At 42.0% G+C, this 18,399-nt stretch overlaps 2 protein-coding genes across 5 annotated transcripts in view; both read right to left on the bottom strand.

Annotated features, from left to right (window-relative positions):
* Positions 1-6,421, bottom strand: part of NOXRED1 (NADP dependent oxidoreductase domain containing 1) — a 20,891-nt gene extending 14,470 nt beyond the window's left edge. The window contains exons 1-3 of one of the 3 annotated variants that reach the window (XM_019833377.2): positions 6,284-6,421; positions 2,072-2,243; positions 195-397 (exon numbers count right to left, since the gene is read on the bottom strand). In XM_019833377.2, coding sequence (XP_019688936.1) covers positions 195-397; positions 2,072-2,243; positions 6,284-6,320 — 412 coding nt within the window. In that variant the 5' untranslated portion in view covers positions 6,321-6,421. Of the gene's footprint in view, positions 1-194; positions 398-2,071; positions 2,244-2,770; positions 5,375-6,283 lie in introns of those variants that run through there. The other 2 variants (XM_006933030.3, XM_003987867.5) reach the window with 2 other exon arrangements.
* The window catches only part of VIPAS39 (VPS33B interacting protein, apical-basolateral polarity regulator, spe-39 homolog), a 25,042-nt gene continuing 12,156 nt past the window's right edge, over positions 5,514-18,399 (bottom strand). The window contains exons 10-20 of one of the 2 annotated variants that reach the window (XM_003987868.4): positions 18,275-18,377; positions 16,698-16,725; positions 13,115-13,188; positions 11,341-11,416; positions 10,763-10,897; positions 10,052-10,093; positions 9,635-9,724; positions 8,498-8,584; positions 7,821-7,910; positions 7,315-7,419; positions 5,514-6,566 (exon numbers count right to left, since the gene is read on the bottom strand). In XM_003987868.4, coding sequence (XP_003987917.1) covers positions 6,546-6,566; positions 7,315-7,419; positions 7,821-7,910; positions 8,498-8,584; positions 9,635-9,724; positions 10,052-10,093; positions 10,763-10,897; positions 11,341-11,416; positions 13,115-13,188; positions 16,698-16,725; positions 18,275-18,377 — 851 coding nt within the window. In that variant the 3' untranslated portion in view covers positions 5,514-6,545. The remainder of the gene's footprint in view (positions 6,567-7,314; positions 7,420-7,820; positions 7,911-8,497; positions 8,585-9,634; positions 9,725-10,051; positions 10,094-10,762; positions 10,898-11,340; positions 11,417-13,114; positions 13,189-16,697; positions 16,726-18,274; positions 18,378-18,399) is intronic. The other variant, XM_019833375.2, reaches the window with a different exon arrangement.

The following is an 18,399-nucleotide window of genomic DNA, read 5'->3' on the forward strand; positions in this document are numbered from 1 at the left end:
TTTAAAACACACACACACACACACACACACACACACACACACACACACACACACACACACACACATCTTCCTAGCTTTTCTCAGGGCTAGCAAGCAGAGAACTCAGCGTGTTGCATGCAGGGGTTCCTCCTTCAAGGAACCTCTTCAAAATGGCCTCATCAACACCTAAAGAGCTACCACACACTGCTTCTCACCCAGGGCCTCTGGCCTGCGAGTGGAAATCCTCAGGTTCTCAGCAGGGATGGGGACAAGCTGAAGCAGTGCACGAGCCAGCTGCTTCCCAAGGTGGCCACCTCCAATGATGCCCACCTTTAACTCATCATCATCATCATCGGGAGTGTCAGCAAGCAATCCAGTCAAGAGACACCTGGAAGTGTGCTTCTCACGTAATGATTCTCTGGAGAAGGAACACACAGACACATAAATGAATATATGCCTGTAGCTCTTAACTGTCAACCTCTGGTGTTCTCTGCTTTAACTTCCTCATATGGCAGCCTGGTGGCACCTTTACTACTCCAGAGATAAGGCATTCCAATCAAGTGCCACTTGTCCAGTATCGCTAGGGAATGAAATGTTTCTCCTGAGTGAATTTTCCAGAAAGAAAAGCATACCCCTTCAAGGGACCGAAACTTGTTTAAAACATTTTTAAATGAACATTTGTTGTTGTTGTTGTTGTTGTTGTTGTTACATGCACTGTGCATTTCCCTGCCCTAGACACAAGATCTGAATATTGAACTGTTTGACTCAGGACTATCATTGTGAACAGCCAACTGTTTATACATCATCCTGGAACACTGTGGGCCAGTTCCTTCACTGTTTCCTATGCAGACAGCTGTCAATTTTCATTGACATCATGATAAGCATACCTTTTCTCACCCTACGCCTACTCTTTCTAGTTTGCTATTTTGCTTTTGCATAGATCTGGGGAACCAGATAACTTAGCTTTTTTCAAACATGATTTATAAAAGTGGTGTATAAGGGAAAACAGACCTGAGAAACTGAGGACCAAGGGTTTGAGGCCACTCTTTCCAGAGGCTCACTTACTGGTTCTGGATGTGTTTCCTTGGCCCAAGGTGAACAAAGTCTAACCTCTGAATATACAAGGCATTGTTTTCTGTTGTTATACTATCTTATATTTGTTCTATATTTCTGTAAAAATTGGTCTTAAGCTCTGGAGTTTCCATATATACATCACAAGCCACATTCTATTTAAGTTTTCTAAGTTGAAAGGAAAGCATTTCCTCTGTGTCCAATCCTCCCAAATATAAAATGCCTCCGGAAGTTTCATATTTTGATTTCTCACCACTCATCTGGGATGCAACCAAAAGGTTTATGTATTCTTATCAGTCAACCAATCAGCAAACTCATTAAGCAGACTACCTCTTTGAGTTTCTGCTGTATCTGTAACATGCTCAATTTAGATCTGGTCCCACCATCTAGGAGTTGATCTAATTTCCAAGAAAAGTAGTCTGGTGGCAGGGGAGCTACCAATGTTAAGGAGTAACCTAGAGTTATAGAATCCAGGAGTCTGGTCTTAAGTACCTTGCTCTCACACACTTCTTGTTTAAGTGTCTGAAGCCGCGTTGTACAAAGACACGAGAGGTCAGGACTAGACTGAGAGTATTCCTGGAATACTGTATTCATGTAAGTAACCTGGCCAAAAGGACCCCCAAAGTTTCAGGTGGTTTTCCTGTTAGGGAGAATTCCACTATTAGCTTAGCCCCCAAATTTTCGGCCAACAGCCAGAGAATAGCTAGATATGGTAGCTGTAGAAGCCAAGTTGGTGGTCCCAATGAGGGATGAATGGGTGAATGAATGAACTGATGATCATTTAACCAATCTACCCACCAAAAGGTAATCACAAGCCATGCTTTGTTATGTAACCACAGCCAAGGGATTCTGGTATGCATTTCCTGGTGCTTTCAGACCAGGAGTGATTGACTGTGGGTTGGAAAAGGTAGGAAGACACTCCCCCTGCCAAGTCTATCCTCCAATATAAAAAGTTTAAGTTGTTTGGATTCTCTGCAGTGGGATTCTTCTCCATCTGCCTGACCTTGGAGACCTAGCTTACCTCAAATTACAGAGTAGCTTGCAGAAGAAAGTTGCGTGGGCACAGGCCTTGATCACCAGCCCTCGAGAACGGCCCTGCAAATACAGCCAGCTGCAGTCTTCCTCTTGAATCCCATACTCAAACTGCAGGGATTCAAGGTCCTCAAGCAAGTCCATTTCCAAGCCACCATCTCCTGCAGTGATAGATACCAATCAGTTTGGCTCCCTCTCTTAGAAGACAAGGGAGTCTACGCAGGAAGGTGTGTGCCCCAGTCACAAGCTCTTGTGATGGTGGGCTTCAGCACCTCTCTCCTCTCAGATTCTGTACTTGCAGTGTGAGTCCTGGAGGATTCCTAAGCTCTGACTGCTCGTGGATCAGGAATATCTGGATTCATGAAAAACCTGAACAAAAATCCAAAGTGATGGTCATCTACATAGGCTACAGCCACGTTTTTCAGCAGATGCATTTACTTTAGCAGTGGGTTTCACAGGTGGTTGTGGGCCAGGGCCTTGTCCCTTCTATTCCCTCCAAGATTTGAGAAATAGGACTGAACATGTACACACCACTTCAAAGGAATTCTTCCCTTTCACTCAACTCTGTGTTCCCCACAGGATAGGAAAGGGCCCAAATTTAACATGGTCTCTTTTCTAGGCCAAGGACATCTAGAGTTTTAGAAAATGAAGCCAGAGATATGTAAGCCCATTTACATATATCTCTCACCAACCAAAATGAGGAGAAGGTGGCTTTACTCCTAGGTACTTCTGGTCGTGGAGAGTAAGAACTACATTTCTAGGGAGAATTACCCAAGAAAGTTGTCATTATGACTCCTTAGCTACCAGATTACTTCAGTCTCTGAGCCTTAAAGGGGCCAGCCCCACCCAGAGGTTTTCTAGACTTGCCTCATGAGGACAGGAATTCTTTTTGCTACTCCTAGGAGCACTACACCAGGGCAGTATGGGATCCTCCCTTTCCTAACAGAAGGTTCTGGACATCTAGATTTTTCCCAGACTGGAATATCATACAGATCCCAGCACTACTCAAGGTGTTATTTTTCATACCTCTTCTTTTTGTATTCAAGCTACTGAAGAATAAGACAAGTAAATTCTTGGGATATAATGTACCCCATAGTGACTATAGTTAATTATACTAGATTATATACTTGAAATTTGCTAAGAATAGATCTTAAATGTTCTCACCACACACACAAAATGGAACTATATGAGATGACAGATGTGTTAATTAATTGGACTCTGGTAATCATTTCACAATATATATAGCAAATCATCATGCTGTATACCTTGAACATATACAATTTTTATTTGTCAATTATACTTCAGTAACGGTGGGAAAACAATCAGTGATATTCAGAACTCTATTTTATAGCAATGGCAAAATTGAGACCAGAAATCAAAACTATTCAATTCTCTAATCCACTTTTTAAAAAGTAATCTCTATACCCAATGTGGGACTTGAACCCATGATCAAAAGTCTCATGCTGCATGGACTGAGCCAGCCAGGCACCCCTCAAATCTACTTTTTAAATTAAAAGAAATTGAGGTAAAACTCACATAACACAGCCATTTGTAAGTGAACAATTCAGTACATTTGCAGTGTTGTACATGCTCTGGAACCTCTAGTTCTAAAATATTTTTATCCTCCCAGTGAAAGGAAACCCTGTACCCATTAAGCAGTTACCCCCCACTTGCTCGCCACCCTCCTCAGCCCCTGGCACCGCAAATCTTTTTGCCTCTGTGGATTTACCTTTTTTCGCTATTTCATGTTGACTAGAGCCATACAATATGTGACCTCTCGTGGCTGGCTTCTCTAATCCTTTGCATAGAAGGGCTATGTCACTCACAATCTCAGCACTTGAAGTGAAGAGTATGGAAATTCTCGTCAAGTCTGAGAAATACTTCCTTTGATCAAAACAGCGAGTAGGTCATCCTAACATTGCAAGTGATATTTATTGTTCCAAAGGAAAGACAAGTTCAAAACCTCCCCACTCAGCACTGGTTAACCTGTACAGGCGTGGATCCTAGGCCCATCCTTCACTAATACATCCTCAAAAATGTGGATCCAGTGGTTGTGGCTTGGTAACATGTCAAGTTGGCGAAGCTGAACTACATTTCCCAGAATTCCCTTCCCTCAATGTTTCCAGTTAGGGTGTGCCACAAGACTTTTGCACAGGATCTGGAAGGCTGAAGCAGCAACCAGCTTGTGTTGCTTGCTTACAAGGCCTGGGCAGGTACTTTGCTGGCGACCGTGTTGATGCGGAGCAGCAGCTGGACCCATGATCACTACACTTTCCCCTGGATCCTCTCTCTTACAGCTTCTCACACTCCTGGGCCAGGTTTGTGTTCAGTTTCGTGACAAAGACCACCAGCTAGTTTTGCCTGCAGGACACCCACATCCTCAACATTGGAGGCGGTGACAGCTGACACGGGTTCCTGTCCAGCCTCATGGCCTTCATGTTGTCCTTGCTTTCCCTCACATTTTATTCATCTACCCTTCCCCAATGCCTGCCCTATGGACGTCCACCTCTACCACCAGATACGAAGACAACCTTCTAGAGCCTGTTTAACCAATGGCCATACTTGAGTAAAGTCAGATCCCTGTAATGAATCCCACATATAGACAGACTATATACTCCTAGACATTCTGCTTCTCTAAATGAACCCTGATATACTAGTTAATAAGGTTAATGTGGTTTGTTATCGGCAAATAACTTGAGCACAATTTAGCAAATCCTGTTTCTTGAACAGCAAGACAGATGGTTAGGGAAGGAACTATGAGGTTACCTGGAATTGCAAAGGGGATCTCAAAGTGGAGGAGCAAGAGATAGAGTCTAATCCCCCGAAAGCAGGGTGTGTCAGCATTTGCATTACTGACATTCTGGGCAGGATAATTCTTTGTTGGCGGGGGCTGTCCTACATGGTAGGATATTTAGCAGCATCCCTTGCTTCTACCCACTTGATGCCAGTAGCATTCACCAGTTGTAGCAACAAAGCTTCTCCAGATTTGGACAGTCTCCTGGGGCCCAAATTCTCCCAGTTGAGAACCACATGCATTTAAGCATGCTCTGTGCCTCTATACAACATCTCTTCTTTCTACCCCTTCACCTGCTCCGCACAGTCACAGGAGCATAGACTTCTACAAGTTCCAAGAGAAACATGCCCCCCTATGACAGGTTAAGAGAGTGAGTCCAGAGAGAAAGGGATTCACCCAACATCACACAGCTTGTCAGCAGCAGAGCTGGGACAAGAGGCCAGGTCTTTTGTTTCCAGGTACAGTGCTCTGTTAACCACACGGCTGTACTTTGCCATAAGCACCGTTACTCCATGACCTGACGTGTGTTGACAGACTACTGAATGCGGTCACTGAGGCAGGTTTGTAGTGGTCCCAAGAGACAAGGCAATTATTTCATTGTTCTGCACAAAACAATTGGGAGGGAAAAGAGAAGGCACCAAGGACGAAATAGCTTTATTAGGAGTCTAGGCATGTCGGGGAAACCCAATTCAGTTATAGAGAAGAGAGGCTTCTATTGGTACAGAGCAAGAGGCTAGCACTCCAGAATACCCTCCTGAAAACCAAGCGTGAAACTAAAACCTCCATCTTAATTAATATCCTAACCGTCTGAAATGCTGCTGAGTTTAGCCCTGGTGGACCTTCTGAAAGCTCCTAGTGAAATAATGAGATTTGTGCATAAAGGAAGAGCTCTCCAGCACTGCTGAATCTTAGCTCCATATAAAGTTACGGGTCTGGGGTGGGAGAAGTAGAGGAAACAGAAGTAGACAACAGGGATGTCCTTATCTCCCACACAAGGCCATCTTGGTGTGCAGGTGAAAGAGGAACCACAAGTCTCGAACAGAGGCTAGACTGGGGCAGCAGAAGGACACTGGCTGAAGAAACACGACGTCTGGGCACTCTCTGTCATTATGCGGAGGACTCTGTGCAGTCTGGTGTGAGGGCACCTCCAACAGCTCCTGGCTATACTGGCACCCCTTCCTGAGGTCCCTTGAGAGAGAGCCATTTTGGTTCTATTCTGACTTCATTCAGAGCAGAACTGCCAATGTCCAGCACCAAGTCCAGGGTCATAATTAGCTGAGAGGGATGGAGTGGCCATCCTATGATCCCTGACCTCTTAGTCTAGGAGACTTCTTTTCTAGAGCAGTCATTTTCCCAGACCAAGAGAGATCTTGCCCAATATGGGCCCAATCTAGAAATTATTCCCACCTTCACTTGAGCACCAGGTGGAGAGAATCTTTCTCATGAGTCAGAGCTTTAGATCTTGGCCCTTAGATGATGATTCTTGGACAGAAGATCAGTCTGAAGCTGTCTGTGCCCAGACGCTGGTTTCTGTCCTAAGAGTAGCAGACATTGCCTGTTGATGATGGGTCCAAAGCGATGTGATACTGTAATTCTCCCAACAAAGAGCACTCTCTACTATAGGCAGGAAAGGAAGAAATGAGGCAGGTTTCAGGGTAGCTAATGCCACTTAATTCTTCCATCGAATTTGCTGTGGAAAAGAACAAACAATGATCAGTTTCCACTGACCCCTACAGACAGGCAGGGGAATACAATAAAACAAGGCTCACAGCTAGGTAAAGTAAGAATAAGGAGAATGGAGGGGGAAGTTGAAAAATGTTTTTCTAATATGTAGGGGAGTTTGCTTATTCAGAGATGAATTAAATACCCATTCTGTATCTTACAAGCCTGATTTAGGGCATTTATTTTGGCTCTGCCCTCCTCAGGACCAAGATTCACTAGCTTTAGATGACTCCATGGTAGGCTCCCAAATATCTAACAGGGAGCTAAGCTCTATGTTAACAAAAAGCTCAGTAATTTCATGCTATGAGAGATGAGTCAGTTGTGTTGCCCAAATAGCTAAAAGCTGTTTTAGCCACTTACTTCCAACCAGTAGATCATACCTGGCCCCAGAAAACTACCATCTGGATATTCTGCGTCTGCAGCAGTCATTCCCATGGTCCCTGGGCGTGTACCTCCTACCTGATATGTTTAACGATTATCAAGATACTATGTGAAATCTCTGCCCAAGGTCCCCAGATTACCCCTGGATCATCCCACATCTCAGGAGTAATTTCTGCCTTTCAAAGCAGCGCTTCAGACCCTTAGGCTCACAGACTCTTATATCTATGATGCTCAGCTAACTGTGACCCCATCTTGGCCTTGGGAATATATACTTGATGCTACTTTGGGGATCATCTCCTGAGACTGCTTGCAGGGGGTAAACTGTAGTTGCTTACCGAGCTATTCAGAATGGCATCAATCTTCTCCTCCTCTGCAGATCCTTTATCCACTTTGCTCCTGTATGCTAGCAACTGCTGACGATCCTTCAGGTCCCGGCAAGTCTGTACCAACACACAGCAATAAAATTTCCAATGAGCCTTCTCTACAAGGGCCTTTTTCTTCCTGCCACTCCCAACACTGGGCCAAGGTTCAAGGAGAGACTGAGAGGCTACAGTGGGAGGACAGTGGGGTCAGGCACCTACAGAATTTCTTACTGAAGAGCTCATGTGGCTGGATTCAGTTCTATGAATTCTCTGAATGCAACAAATTTATAAAAAAAGAGAGATCAAAGGGCTGGGAAAATAATACAGGAGAACAGGTCTCCAAACTAACTCTTGCCAGATCATCTTGTCTGTTAAAGCCAAAATTGAAAGAAGTACCATAGGATCTAGACAGAGAAGATCATAATCCCCCACTCTCCACTGAGGGTCTAACTCAGACTTCTCCTTTCTTAGGGACTCACATCAATGACGACATCATGGCACTTGAATTTGGTGGCTAAGTTCAACTTTGTGTCCGCATCTTCCACCAGATTAACATACTCTTGTAATATCTATAGGAAGAGGTACTTCTGATTAATGATTCCCAGACTCATAAAACAAAGAGTTGTAAAAGCTACACAAAAAAAATCCTGAGGAAGGCATGAGTTCCATATCTGATGTCTACAATTCCCACCATCAACCATAAGACTAGTTCTGCAATAGGGAGTGAGGTAGACTCTATGCGGTACTTCCATGCTGGCCCAGGAGAGACAGGAAGAGCACACTCTGCCTTACCCTATAATTAGACATCCATGCCAGCAACAGGTGTGTTCTAGATCTGATCCGGTGCTGTGCTCAGTGCTACTTGATGTCCTTTGTCACTGAGCTCTCCTTTTGTATCATTTGAGTAATATGTCAGTGCTCCACACGGGCTAAACACAGTAGATGCTCCTCAGAGAGGGGCAGTCTGGGATTCCTTCTAAAGGGCAGAGGACAACTTCCCTACCTGACCTTTTCTATATCAAAATCCACTGCAGCTACTATATTGTCTTTAAGATAAGACCAGAGCAGATCAAGTCTCCCATCATTGACCAGTAAGAGGCTAAAAGTTAGGTCTCCTAGAGGATCCTGTACCCAACTCTCTTTAGAAGGCCATTACCTGGACAGGGGCACTATTCTTGTGCAAAATTTCTACAACCCGATGGAAGCCAATGGGCGCTCTCTTCTTGGTGTAGCCCAGCCAGTTCTGAAAAGGGAAGATGAGGCAGCAGTAGCTAGACAAGAAAGACTCAACACACTTTGTAACCATTCATTTCATGGTCAGACTAGAACAACACGGTAGGGAGTGTGGATGGATGGGAGGTTTATATGCTCTCATATAATATATATGTGTGTGTGTGTGTGTGTGTGTGTGTGTGTGTGTGTGTGTACGCATATATACAGCGGGGAGGCTGGCTGGCTCAGTTGGTGAAGCATGCTACTCTTGATCTCAGGGGTTGTGAGTCTGAGCCCCAGCCTGGGTGTGAAGATTACTTAAAAATAAAATCTTAAAAACAAAAAAACAAGTAAGAACCACCTAATAAAGGGAAGAAAGAGAAAATTCTCAAACCTATAGTAGAAAAAAGGATATTTAAAATATAAACAAATAGAGACAACCAAAGTAATGTAAGATCCTTGATTGGATCCTGACAGCAAACACAAAAACATAAAGTTTTAAAGAGCCAATTTGAATATAGACTATACATATGATATTATATTAATGTTAAGGGCCTGGGTGGCTCAGTCAGTTAAGCATACAACTCTTGATTTCAGCTCAGGTCATGATCTCACAGTTCATGTGATCAAGCCCCCTGTCAGAGCCTGCTTGGAATTCTCTCTCTCCCTCTCTTTCTATGACCCTCCCCCACTTGCATTTTGCCTCCCCCTCTCTCAAAATAAATAAATTTTAAAAATATATTAACATTAAATACCCTTAAGTTGATAATATTGTGGTTATAAATGAAATAAATGCTTAAGTATTCAAGGGAAGAGTGTCACTATGTCTGCAATTCACTTTTAAATGGTTCGGCAAAAAAAGAGAAAGTAGATATGGCAAAATGTTAATAAACTAGTGAAATAAGTAAAGACTATTTGTGTTTATCATACTATTCTTTCAATTTTTCCTTCAGTTTGACAAATAAAAGGTTGGAGGAAAAATGTAAACCAGTAACTAGAACTCGAGATTCCCATGAGGCATGAGGTCACAAGACGGTAACTCTGAGGCCCCAGCAGCACCACACAATTCCAGGGCACCCACCTTTGTGGTAAAGAGGGCATCTACATCATGCCAGGCCCGAAGCTTGGCACGAGCAGCCAGGGCCGTCAGCACATACTGTTTATCTGGGATCTAAAAAACAGAGACCAGAGGAATTAAGGGTAAGTAGAAATGCATCAGGGAGAATTCTAGAAAAGACAGGCAAAAATATCCCCTGGGATTGATTCTGCCCCTTAAAATGCACAAATCTCTCAAGTCATCAAGAACCTCCTCACTCCCAAGCCCCAGCGCCACCGTAAGCCATTCGGTTGCAGTCTTTCTTCACTTCCCACAAACTCAGTCCTTTCCACCTTTAACTGTGAATATTAAGAGACTTCTTGTGCAGGGTTACAAAGCAATATCCACTCCACGTAGTTATCCTGATACTATCTTACCCAACAGTGACCAATTTATATCTACCTTAAATGTCTTCTTCAGGTTGACTGGACTGCTGAACGTCCCCTAGGATGAAAGTAGAGAAGGAATTTTAGTGTTATTGACTTTCTCAAATACCACCTAATCTAACATTTTCTTTTTACTACATTTCACTCTGTAGCCATTTAAACACAGAAAATAATTTAAGAGAAAAACTCCACCAGGTCTAATAGGATATCACAACTTGGCTGAATGAAACTGGATTAATACATATATTTCCCAGTTTTAATGTTAATCTTGTGACCATTATGATCATTCCCACCTACTACCATTAAACTCAAATCTCTTCAAAAAACAAAATTTTTTAGAGTACTCACAAATACTTAACACCCTGCTGCTCTTCTCTGTACCATGCAAATCCATTTGAAATTATGGACCTTTGAACAGAGACTGCTGTGGGACCAGCACTGGTGAGACAGAATGTGCTATGCTAGCATGCCAGCTCACCGGAAGCCACACAAGCCCTTACAAACCTCTTTTTCCCACTTGGCCCACCCCTTCTGAGCATAGAAAGTCAAATAACATGAAGTTCCTTATCCATTGTTCCTTATCCTTTCTGAGGGCCAGGAAAGCTTCCAGGTGGACTTCCAAAAACTATACACACCCATTGTTAAGAGCACAAGGAAATAACTGGCTTCAAAGTATATTCCTCTTGTGCAGTGCGAGTGTATGGGGTCTTTCACATTTTGCCTATACCTCAGCCTCCGTGTAATGGTAGAAGCAGGAGTAGAAAAGCGTGGTCACTAACGGCATGTTGAGGATAGAAGCTTTGCGGGGGTGCTTCCGGAAGATCTCAGTCTGTCCTGCTGATTCTAGATGCCGATCATTTGCCTGTGGTGGAGTGAAACAAGTGAAAAAAAACAATGTCCACAGAGTAGAGGTAGGAAAAAACATTAAATACTACAGCAGTTGTGTTTCCTATCCTAGGAAAGAGGCAAAGATGAGAAAAAGAAACTTCCCAGGATATCCCAAGGGAGTTTAAAAACCATAAAATGATGACAGAGCCATGTTGAATGGAGGAAGACTGGAGAAGTAAGGATGAAATGGGAGTTCTAGGAGGAAGAGAAAATACTTCCAGGTTAAGAGCAAGTGAGAAGGAAAAGGATGCCTGAGAACAATGGAGGGAAAAGGGCGATCACATAAAGAGGAAATGAAAGGCTCTCGCAGAGTGTAACAGGAAATGACATATATGACAGAGCACAGAAGTCTCCTAGATGCTGAATGACACTGAGCACTGGCATTGAAGCAGAAAATGTAGAGATAAGGAGTCTAACCTCAATAATGATCTGACGTTCCAGGAGGGTGTAATGGTCTTGAATATGTGCAGAATCTTCTGCTGAAAATGGCAAACTGGTAGAGAGCCAGAAGGTTAGCGCCTCTTTTTCTACTAAAACAAGAAACAAACCCAACTAAACCAAAACACCACTCTAAGCACAAGAGGCTCACAGCGCTTCACAAATCTGATCCCGATGCACCTTTAGACCATCCCTGAAAGGCAGAGAGAGAAAGCAGAAAACAGAATAGACCTTTGACTAGGATTTTGTATTTAAGGTTTTGCCACTTCAGGAGGGATCCTGATCAGCACCTGGCTGGCTCAGTTGGTAGAGCGTGAGACTCTTATTAATCTCAGGGTTATGAGTTCAAGCTCCATGTTGGGTGGAGAGATTACTTGAAGAAAAATAAAATCTTTAAAAAAAAAAAAAAAGGAAGGAAGGATCCTCAAAGTCCACAAGATGTATGTAGTCATCAGTAGTTTGTCTGAGGAATTAGTTAGAATCCTCTCACTGTGGGAGCTGGTGACAAATGAGATACTGAGTGAGTGAGCTTAGCCAACTGCCTATCACCCACAACCCAGTGAAGTGCTGTGGTTTCTTACTGCAGAGAAATAAGGTACAATTAAATTACAAGGCATGGTGGTACGTTTATAGATTGATAAAGATCTCACAGATCTACACAAACTTGATCAAGGGTCCCCACCTTTCATCTTACATGTGAAAATGTTAAGAGACAAACAGCGTCTTGCCTAAGTCATACATGGTAAGTCAAGAGGTAAGGCCAGGAATAGAAGCCAGATTTTAAGCTTCCGGTTCACAGATCTCTCCTTTAGAAAGTGCTGTCTTAGTCCCATACTCCACTCACTCCTGGAAGAATTCTGAAACTCAATTACACTATCCCAGAGAAGCATGAGCCACAGCCAATTTTTGCAAGAGATAAAGAGAGACAGCAATAGGTTTCAGTTCCTTCACTATTCCAACTTTTCTCTTGGTTCACCAGAGGCCACTATGACATAGCTCAGTATTTGATAATGTTCAAATTAAGGATTGCACAGACAAAGACAAATTTCTAAATGTGAAACCGGGCACTCACGTCCCATTAGGGACTAAAGCAACCATGAATACTGAACATGGAGTAAGGCCTACCGGGAAGACTCTATACCTGTCTTGAAAGATAGAGGGAAGCAAGTTTCAGCCCAAGATAACAAAGCTTTTACGATAATGAAGGTTATTCAACAATAAAATAACCTACTTCCAAGAGCAGTGAGTGCTCATCACTGGAAGAATAATATGTGGGGCTGGTTTTTACAGGAACTTACATCCTGGATAAATACCTAGGCTGAATCAGTGGTTCTTGTGCTTTGGGGTCTCAAGGACCAGTAACACTGAAAATAATATGGAAGGTAAAGTGTTGCCGACTTTTTATTTTAATATATGAGGTCATTTAAAAAAATTCCAATGCATTTTGTCACCAAAAAAAGGAAGGAGAGGAAGGAAAAAAAAAATTCCAGAATAAAAGGCAGTCTTCAAATAAAATAAATTTAGCGATAGAAAAAATCCTCTTTTTATTGCCTTTATTTTTCTCAATTTACTACCCATCAGTGAAAACTCTACTGGGGAATTAATTTTGGAATCACTTCACTGAATGAGACCATCTTTAATGATGCTTATATGACCCACTATTAGGCTTTCCCTTCAACTACCTATCCACTCCTTAGTCTCTTCGCTTCTCTAAGAAGATTTATGCTTAAAAACATTTCTCCCCCATACTTACCCAATGCAGGTCTTAAGAAATTCTTTTCGTTTCTCGGGGTCCTGAATGTTCAAGTGCTCTCGATAATGAGACAACTACAATTAAAAAAAAAAAAAAGGCAGGCTTTGAGTTATTTTGTCTCCTTAGAAGGCTGAGTTAGCTATGTAACTAGACCTTCCATCCTTAAAAACTAAATTCTTCATTATCAGAGATTCCTCTGGGTGTGGATGGGTGTGTGGGTGTGGAGAGGATAAACAGTGATTCAAAATTGCTCTTCAGGGGCACCTGGCTGGCTCAGTAAGTAGTGCATGTGACTTTTTTTTTTTTTTTTTTAATGTTCATTTATTTTTGAGAGAGAGAGAGTGAGTGTATGAGCGGGGGAGGAACAGAGAGAGGGGGAGACACAGAATCCCAAGCAGGCTCCAGGCTCTGAGCTATTAGCACAGAACCCAACGTGGGGCCTGAACCCACGAACCACGAGACCGTGACCTGAGCTGAAGTCGGACACTTAACTGACTGAGCCACCCAGGCACCCCAGTGTATGCGACTCTTGATCTCAGGGTTATACAGATAACTTCAAAAAAAAAAAATCTTCAAAATCACTCTTTGGTTTATTTATAACTGCAATATCTAATACAGTAACCACTACCCATATCTGGTTTACATTTACATTTAAATGATTTAAGTTAAATTAAACAATTCAGATCCTTAGTTACAGTAGTCATTTTTTTAAGTGTACAAAAGCTACATGTGGACTAGTGGCTACCATATCCAGTAGCACAGATACAGAATGCTGCCATCATCGTAGGAAGCTCTATTTGGACAGCGCTGGCCTATAATGAAGCACTGAGTAGCTGAGCACCCAGCTTTACTCCAAAGTTTGGCTTTAGCCTATTTAACTAAAACCAGCTTTTGCTTCAGCCTTAGTCTTTCAAAAGGCCAAAGAGCTAAATGCTTACTTCAACATTATTTTTGGCATCCTTAACCTTATATGCAATCAATGGTAGCATTATCCTGTAAATACCTAATAATTGACATCAGTAACACAAGTAAGGCAAGTCATCTGATTCACTGTTGACACGTGAAGACTCACATTCAAATACCGTAAGTTATACATGTAACTCTGAAAGACAATCTCCTTATGTGCTTTCTATTTTGGAATTCTGAAAAAGGAACTGAAGATTAAATCCCTATTTGGGACGCCTGGGTGGCTCAGTCGGTTAAGTGTCCAACTTCAGCTCAGGTCATGATCTCACATTTCCTGAGTTTAAGCCCAGCGTCAGGCTCTGGGGCTCTCTGCTGTCAGCACAGAGCCCACTTTGGATCCTCTGTCTCCCTCTGTCTCTGTCCCTCCCCCACTTGCACATGAGCACATTTGTGCTCTCTCTAAAGTAAACATTAAAAATTAAAAATAATTAAAAAATTAGTCCCTATTTATTATTACAAGAGCTAATTGATGCAATAATTTATGATGGTTATAAAAGTTGAGATTTTATGCACAATTATTAAAAACTTTCCAAAAATAAAAAAAAAAAATAGATTAGGGGCACCTGTCTGGCTCAGTTGGTAGCGCATGCAACTCTTGATCTTGGGGTTGTGAGTTCAAGCCCTACATTGGGTGTAAAGATTACTTAAAAATACAATCTTTCATAAATAAATAAACAGATTGACAGTTAATATGAATATTAAGAGAATGAACTGGCTTTAAGAAGGACAGTATATCCTTTTAGGAACAAGTATATTAAAATGTAAATGGGGGCGCCTGGGTGGCGCAGCTGGTTAAGCGTCCAACTTCAGCCAGGTCACGATCTCGCGGTCCGGGAGTTCGAGCCCCGCGTCGGGCTCTGGGCTGATGGCTCAGAGCCTGGAGCCTGTTTCCGATTCTGTGTCTCCCTCTCTCTCTGCCCTCCCCCGTTCATGCTCTGTCTCTCTCTGTTCCAAAAATAAACGTTGAAAAAAAAATTAAAAAAAAAATGTAAATGATAACATAAAATAGAATAGAAATTATATCATAATCTAATCTTCATAAAATGTTTGGTATACAATCATTCCTAGTATTAAAGAAAGCAATCTTTGAGAGCTATGGTTTATTTTTATTGTTCAATTCCATTTGGCCTTAAGTCTTTCAGGAAAGTCCTACTTAGGTAAACTTCCCACTCTGTGAGGAGAAACTGAAAGGAGACTATCATCAGCTTTGTCAATTCTCAAGTTCGTAAGGTTGGAAAACTCCAAATTTATATACAACCGCATGCATGTAAATCTGAATCTTCAATTCAAATATAATAGAGAATAGGAAGAAAATAAAGTTTTAGAAGAAAATGCGTTACCCAAACACATCTATTTTCACTAATCAAACTTCAAAACAACAAACTTTATAAGAATGCTGTATGAAGAAAATTCCCTACAGCTTCCAATCTATGGAGATTAGGGGCGCTTCAATGGCGCAGTCGGTTAAGCATACGACTTCGGCTCACCTCATGATTTCATGGCTCATGAGTTCGAGCCCCGTGTTGGGCTCTGTGCTGACACTCAGAGCCTGGAGCCTGCTTCAGATTCTGTGTCTCCCTCTCTCTGCCCCTCCCCTGCTCACTCTCTCTCTCTCTCTCTCTCTCTCTCTCTCTCAAAAAAAAAAAAAAAAAAATGAACATTAAAAAAAAAAAAACCACAACAAATCTGTAGAGATTAAAAATGTAAACAAAAAGCTTTTCAAAATGATTACTACAGACTGCCAATCACTTTCAGTAGATTAAGATAAAGGATTTTTGTGATTGTTCCATGCCTTGAATATTAAGTAAAAGTTCCTTTTACAAAATGTGACTGAGAAAACATTTTCCTCAATTTTATTCTGCGGTGTGAAGAAGGTTAGAAGAAGGTTAGCAAGATTATTAAGCGTGCCAGCTGAATGTGAGCACTGATAATACCACAAACGTGTGGTGTAGTGACTGAAGGGACAATCCTGCCATGGACATGCTGAGGAATTCTTACCCCTGCACTACAATGGCAAACTTTTAAAAGTATATCTCTACATTTTTAATAAAATAATGAAATTTTTGGTACAATTTCAGATTTATTCTGGTATTTCAGGAGTTTATTCTGTAATGGTGAAAATCTGCCAAAAATCAGTTTACACACTTGGCCATTCAGCCCTCAGCCAAAATGTGTATTGGGTACAGCCCGGCTTGACCTATCTTCCTTCTTGACCTATATCTGCTTTCTAATCCCCCTTAACTCTCCAACATCTTCTAGTATTAGAAGCCAAAACCCAAAAGCTCCTACAAACCAGGAACTGAAAACAACTAAGAACTAAAAAACAAATTACAAATTGACCAGGCCAGTTTTTTATTCATTTATTCAAAAAAGTGTTTATTGACACGCCCAATCAAAAGAGCATATAAAAAGAAACAGAACATCATTTGGATTTAGTTTTCAGGCTTCCCAGTGCCTTTCTCTTCCGGATGCAATCAATACCAAAGGAAGGAAACTGTTAACTAGTCTGGGATCTCGGAGGCTGGGTTTTGGCTTAGGTTTCTGGGATCTTGGAGGCTGGGTTTTGGCTTAGATTTCTGTTAAACAGGTCCCCAACTGAAACAAAGGCCACACTTACCGCAAGCTCTTCTGTTCTATCTAGGAACCTGGGAAGAAGCAGAAGGGAGCAGGGCATTTTTATCTATTGATGTGTGGCAGTATAACCTCACAAAATAGGATGGCTGCTATTCAAACTCATTTGCCTCCATAAATGAAATAAGCCCTCCTCTTAAAATTTCTATGAGCAACCTCTTCAAAACACATGGTGGATCAGGTATGATTGTTCCCCTGATCGCTCTAGCTGAGAAAGAAGCAAGGACAAGAAGGCATTGCAGGACAGTAATAACTTTGTAATGTTAACAGGTCTGATAGGCTCAGAGCCTCCACAAAACCTTAGCCCACAGTAATCTTACAGGGTTTTTTGGAAAGATTAAAGCCCTCTTCTCTGTCAGAACAATCTTGGAAACAGATTTTCTATATTATTCTGTTGTTTTCACGTAGTGTAGAATGGGTTTTGTCTATCCCAAAGGTGGTAAGACCTTGGAGAACAAGGACATTGTCTTCTAATTCTTTCTTATTCTGAATGGACCACTGTAACTAACGTCACTGCTTTGGCCTAGAGGTGATGCCTAATAAAGCCTCGTTGATCGGGAGGGAGGGAGGGAGGGAGGGAGGGAGGGAAGGAAGGAAGGAAGGAAGGAAGGAAGGAAGGAAGGAAGGGAGGGAGGGAAGGAGGGAGAGAACAGCCTGCCTCAATGAACATGTCTTCTGCAAATTCCTGGCTAACATCTGTAATCTTGGCCCTGACTAGGTGATCTGCTTTTCCCACCATAGTCTTGGGGCAGCTCATCACTGTGCTGGAGTCACTAGATAATTGGAGTTACCATGAGCCACATTATCAGCCTAAATAAAGGTTCTAACTAACCCCTTTCCTGACATTGAAGACAAGACATAATATACATTTTAAGCTAAGGGCAGGAAAGTCTCTACTGATTAGAATGAGATAGGGAAGGAAGGAAAACATTAGAAGATATTCTCCTGCCCCTGACCACCAGCACATATGCCTACCTCTTGCCTCTCTACCTATTAGAATCCTACCTAGTCTCAATTCCTAAACACCTCCATGCGGCTTTCCTTGGGTATCCTGACTAAAGATTGTTATTTTCTTCTTTTGCTCTTCCACCGTACTTCCCACTGGCATCATTGGGGACCAAGCAATAAAAGATACCTTTATTCTGAGTTTTTTATAACAAAATGCTTAAAAATATTAATACAGACTATGTATTAAGCTAAGTGCTTTTCCCACACTAACTCTTTTAATCTTCATAATGACCTGCCGGGTACAAATCATCATTTCCGTTGTACAGGTTTGGAACTAATGCTTGGAAAGGCTGGGCAACTTGCTCAAGGTCACTCTATGAACTAAGTGGTGTTGCCAGTATTCAATGTAGGTATGTTTGACTCCAGGGCCTCCTTCTTAACCACCTGCTATACTGTCACTTTATCACAGGCTGAGGTGCATTATTAGTTATCCCATCACCGTTTCAGTATCTTATCTAATAACAAAAAAAGGACAATGTCTTTTCTCTTTGTATTCTCCAGTGTGCTTTGAATAAAGACTCAGTAAACTTCATAGACAAGATGATCAGTTCTTACCTGAAGAGGTCTAAAAGCAACTTTTGATCCCCTATTTCTTTAAGGAAGTGAATGAGATGTCTCAAAGCAACCTGTCGCACCTCCAGCTCTCGGAAGAGGATCTCTGGCAGGCAGGAAATAGGTGG

This window comes from Felis catus, chromosome B3 (genome assembly GCF_018350175.1).
Source record: "Felis catus isolate Fca126 chromosome B3, F.catus_Fca126_mat1.0, whole genome shotgun sequence".
Lineage (NCBI taxonomy): Eukaryota > Metazoa > Chordata > Mammalia > Carnivora > Felidae > Felis > Felis catus.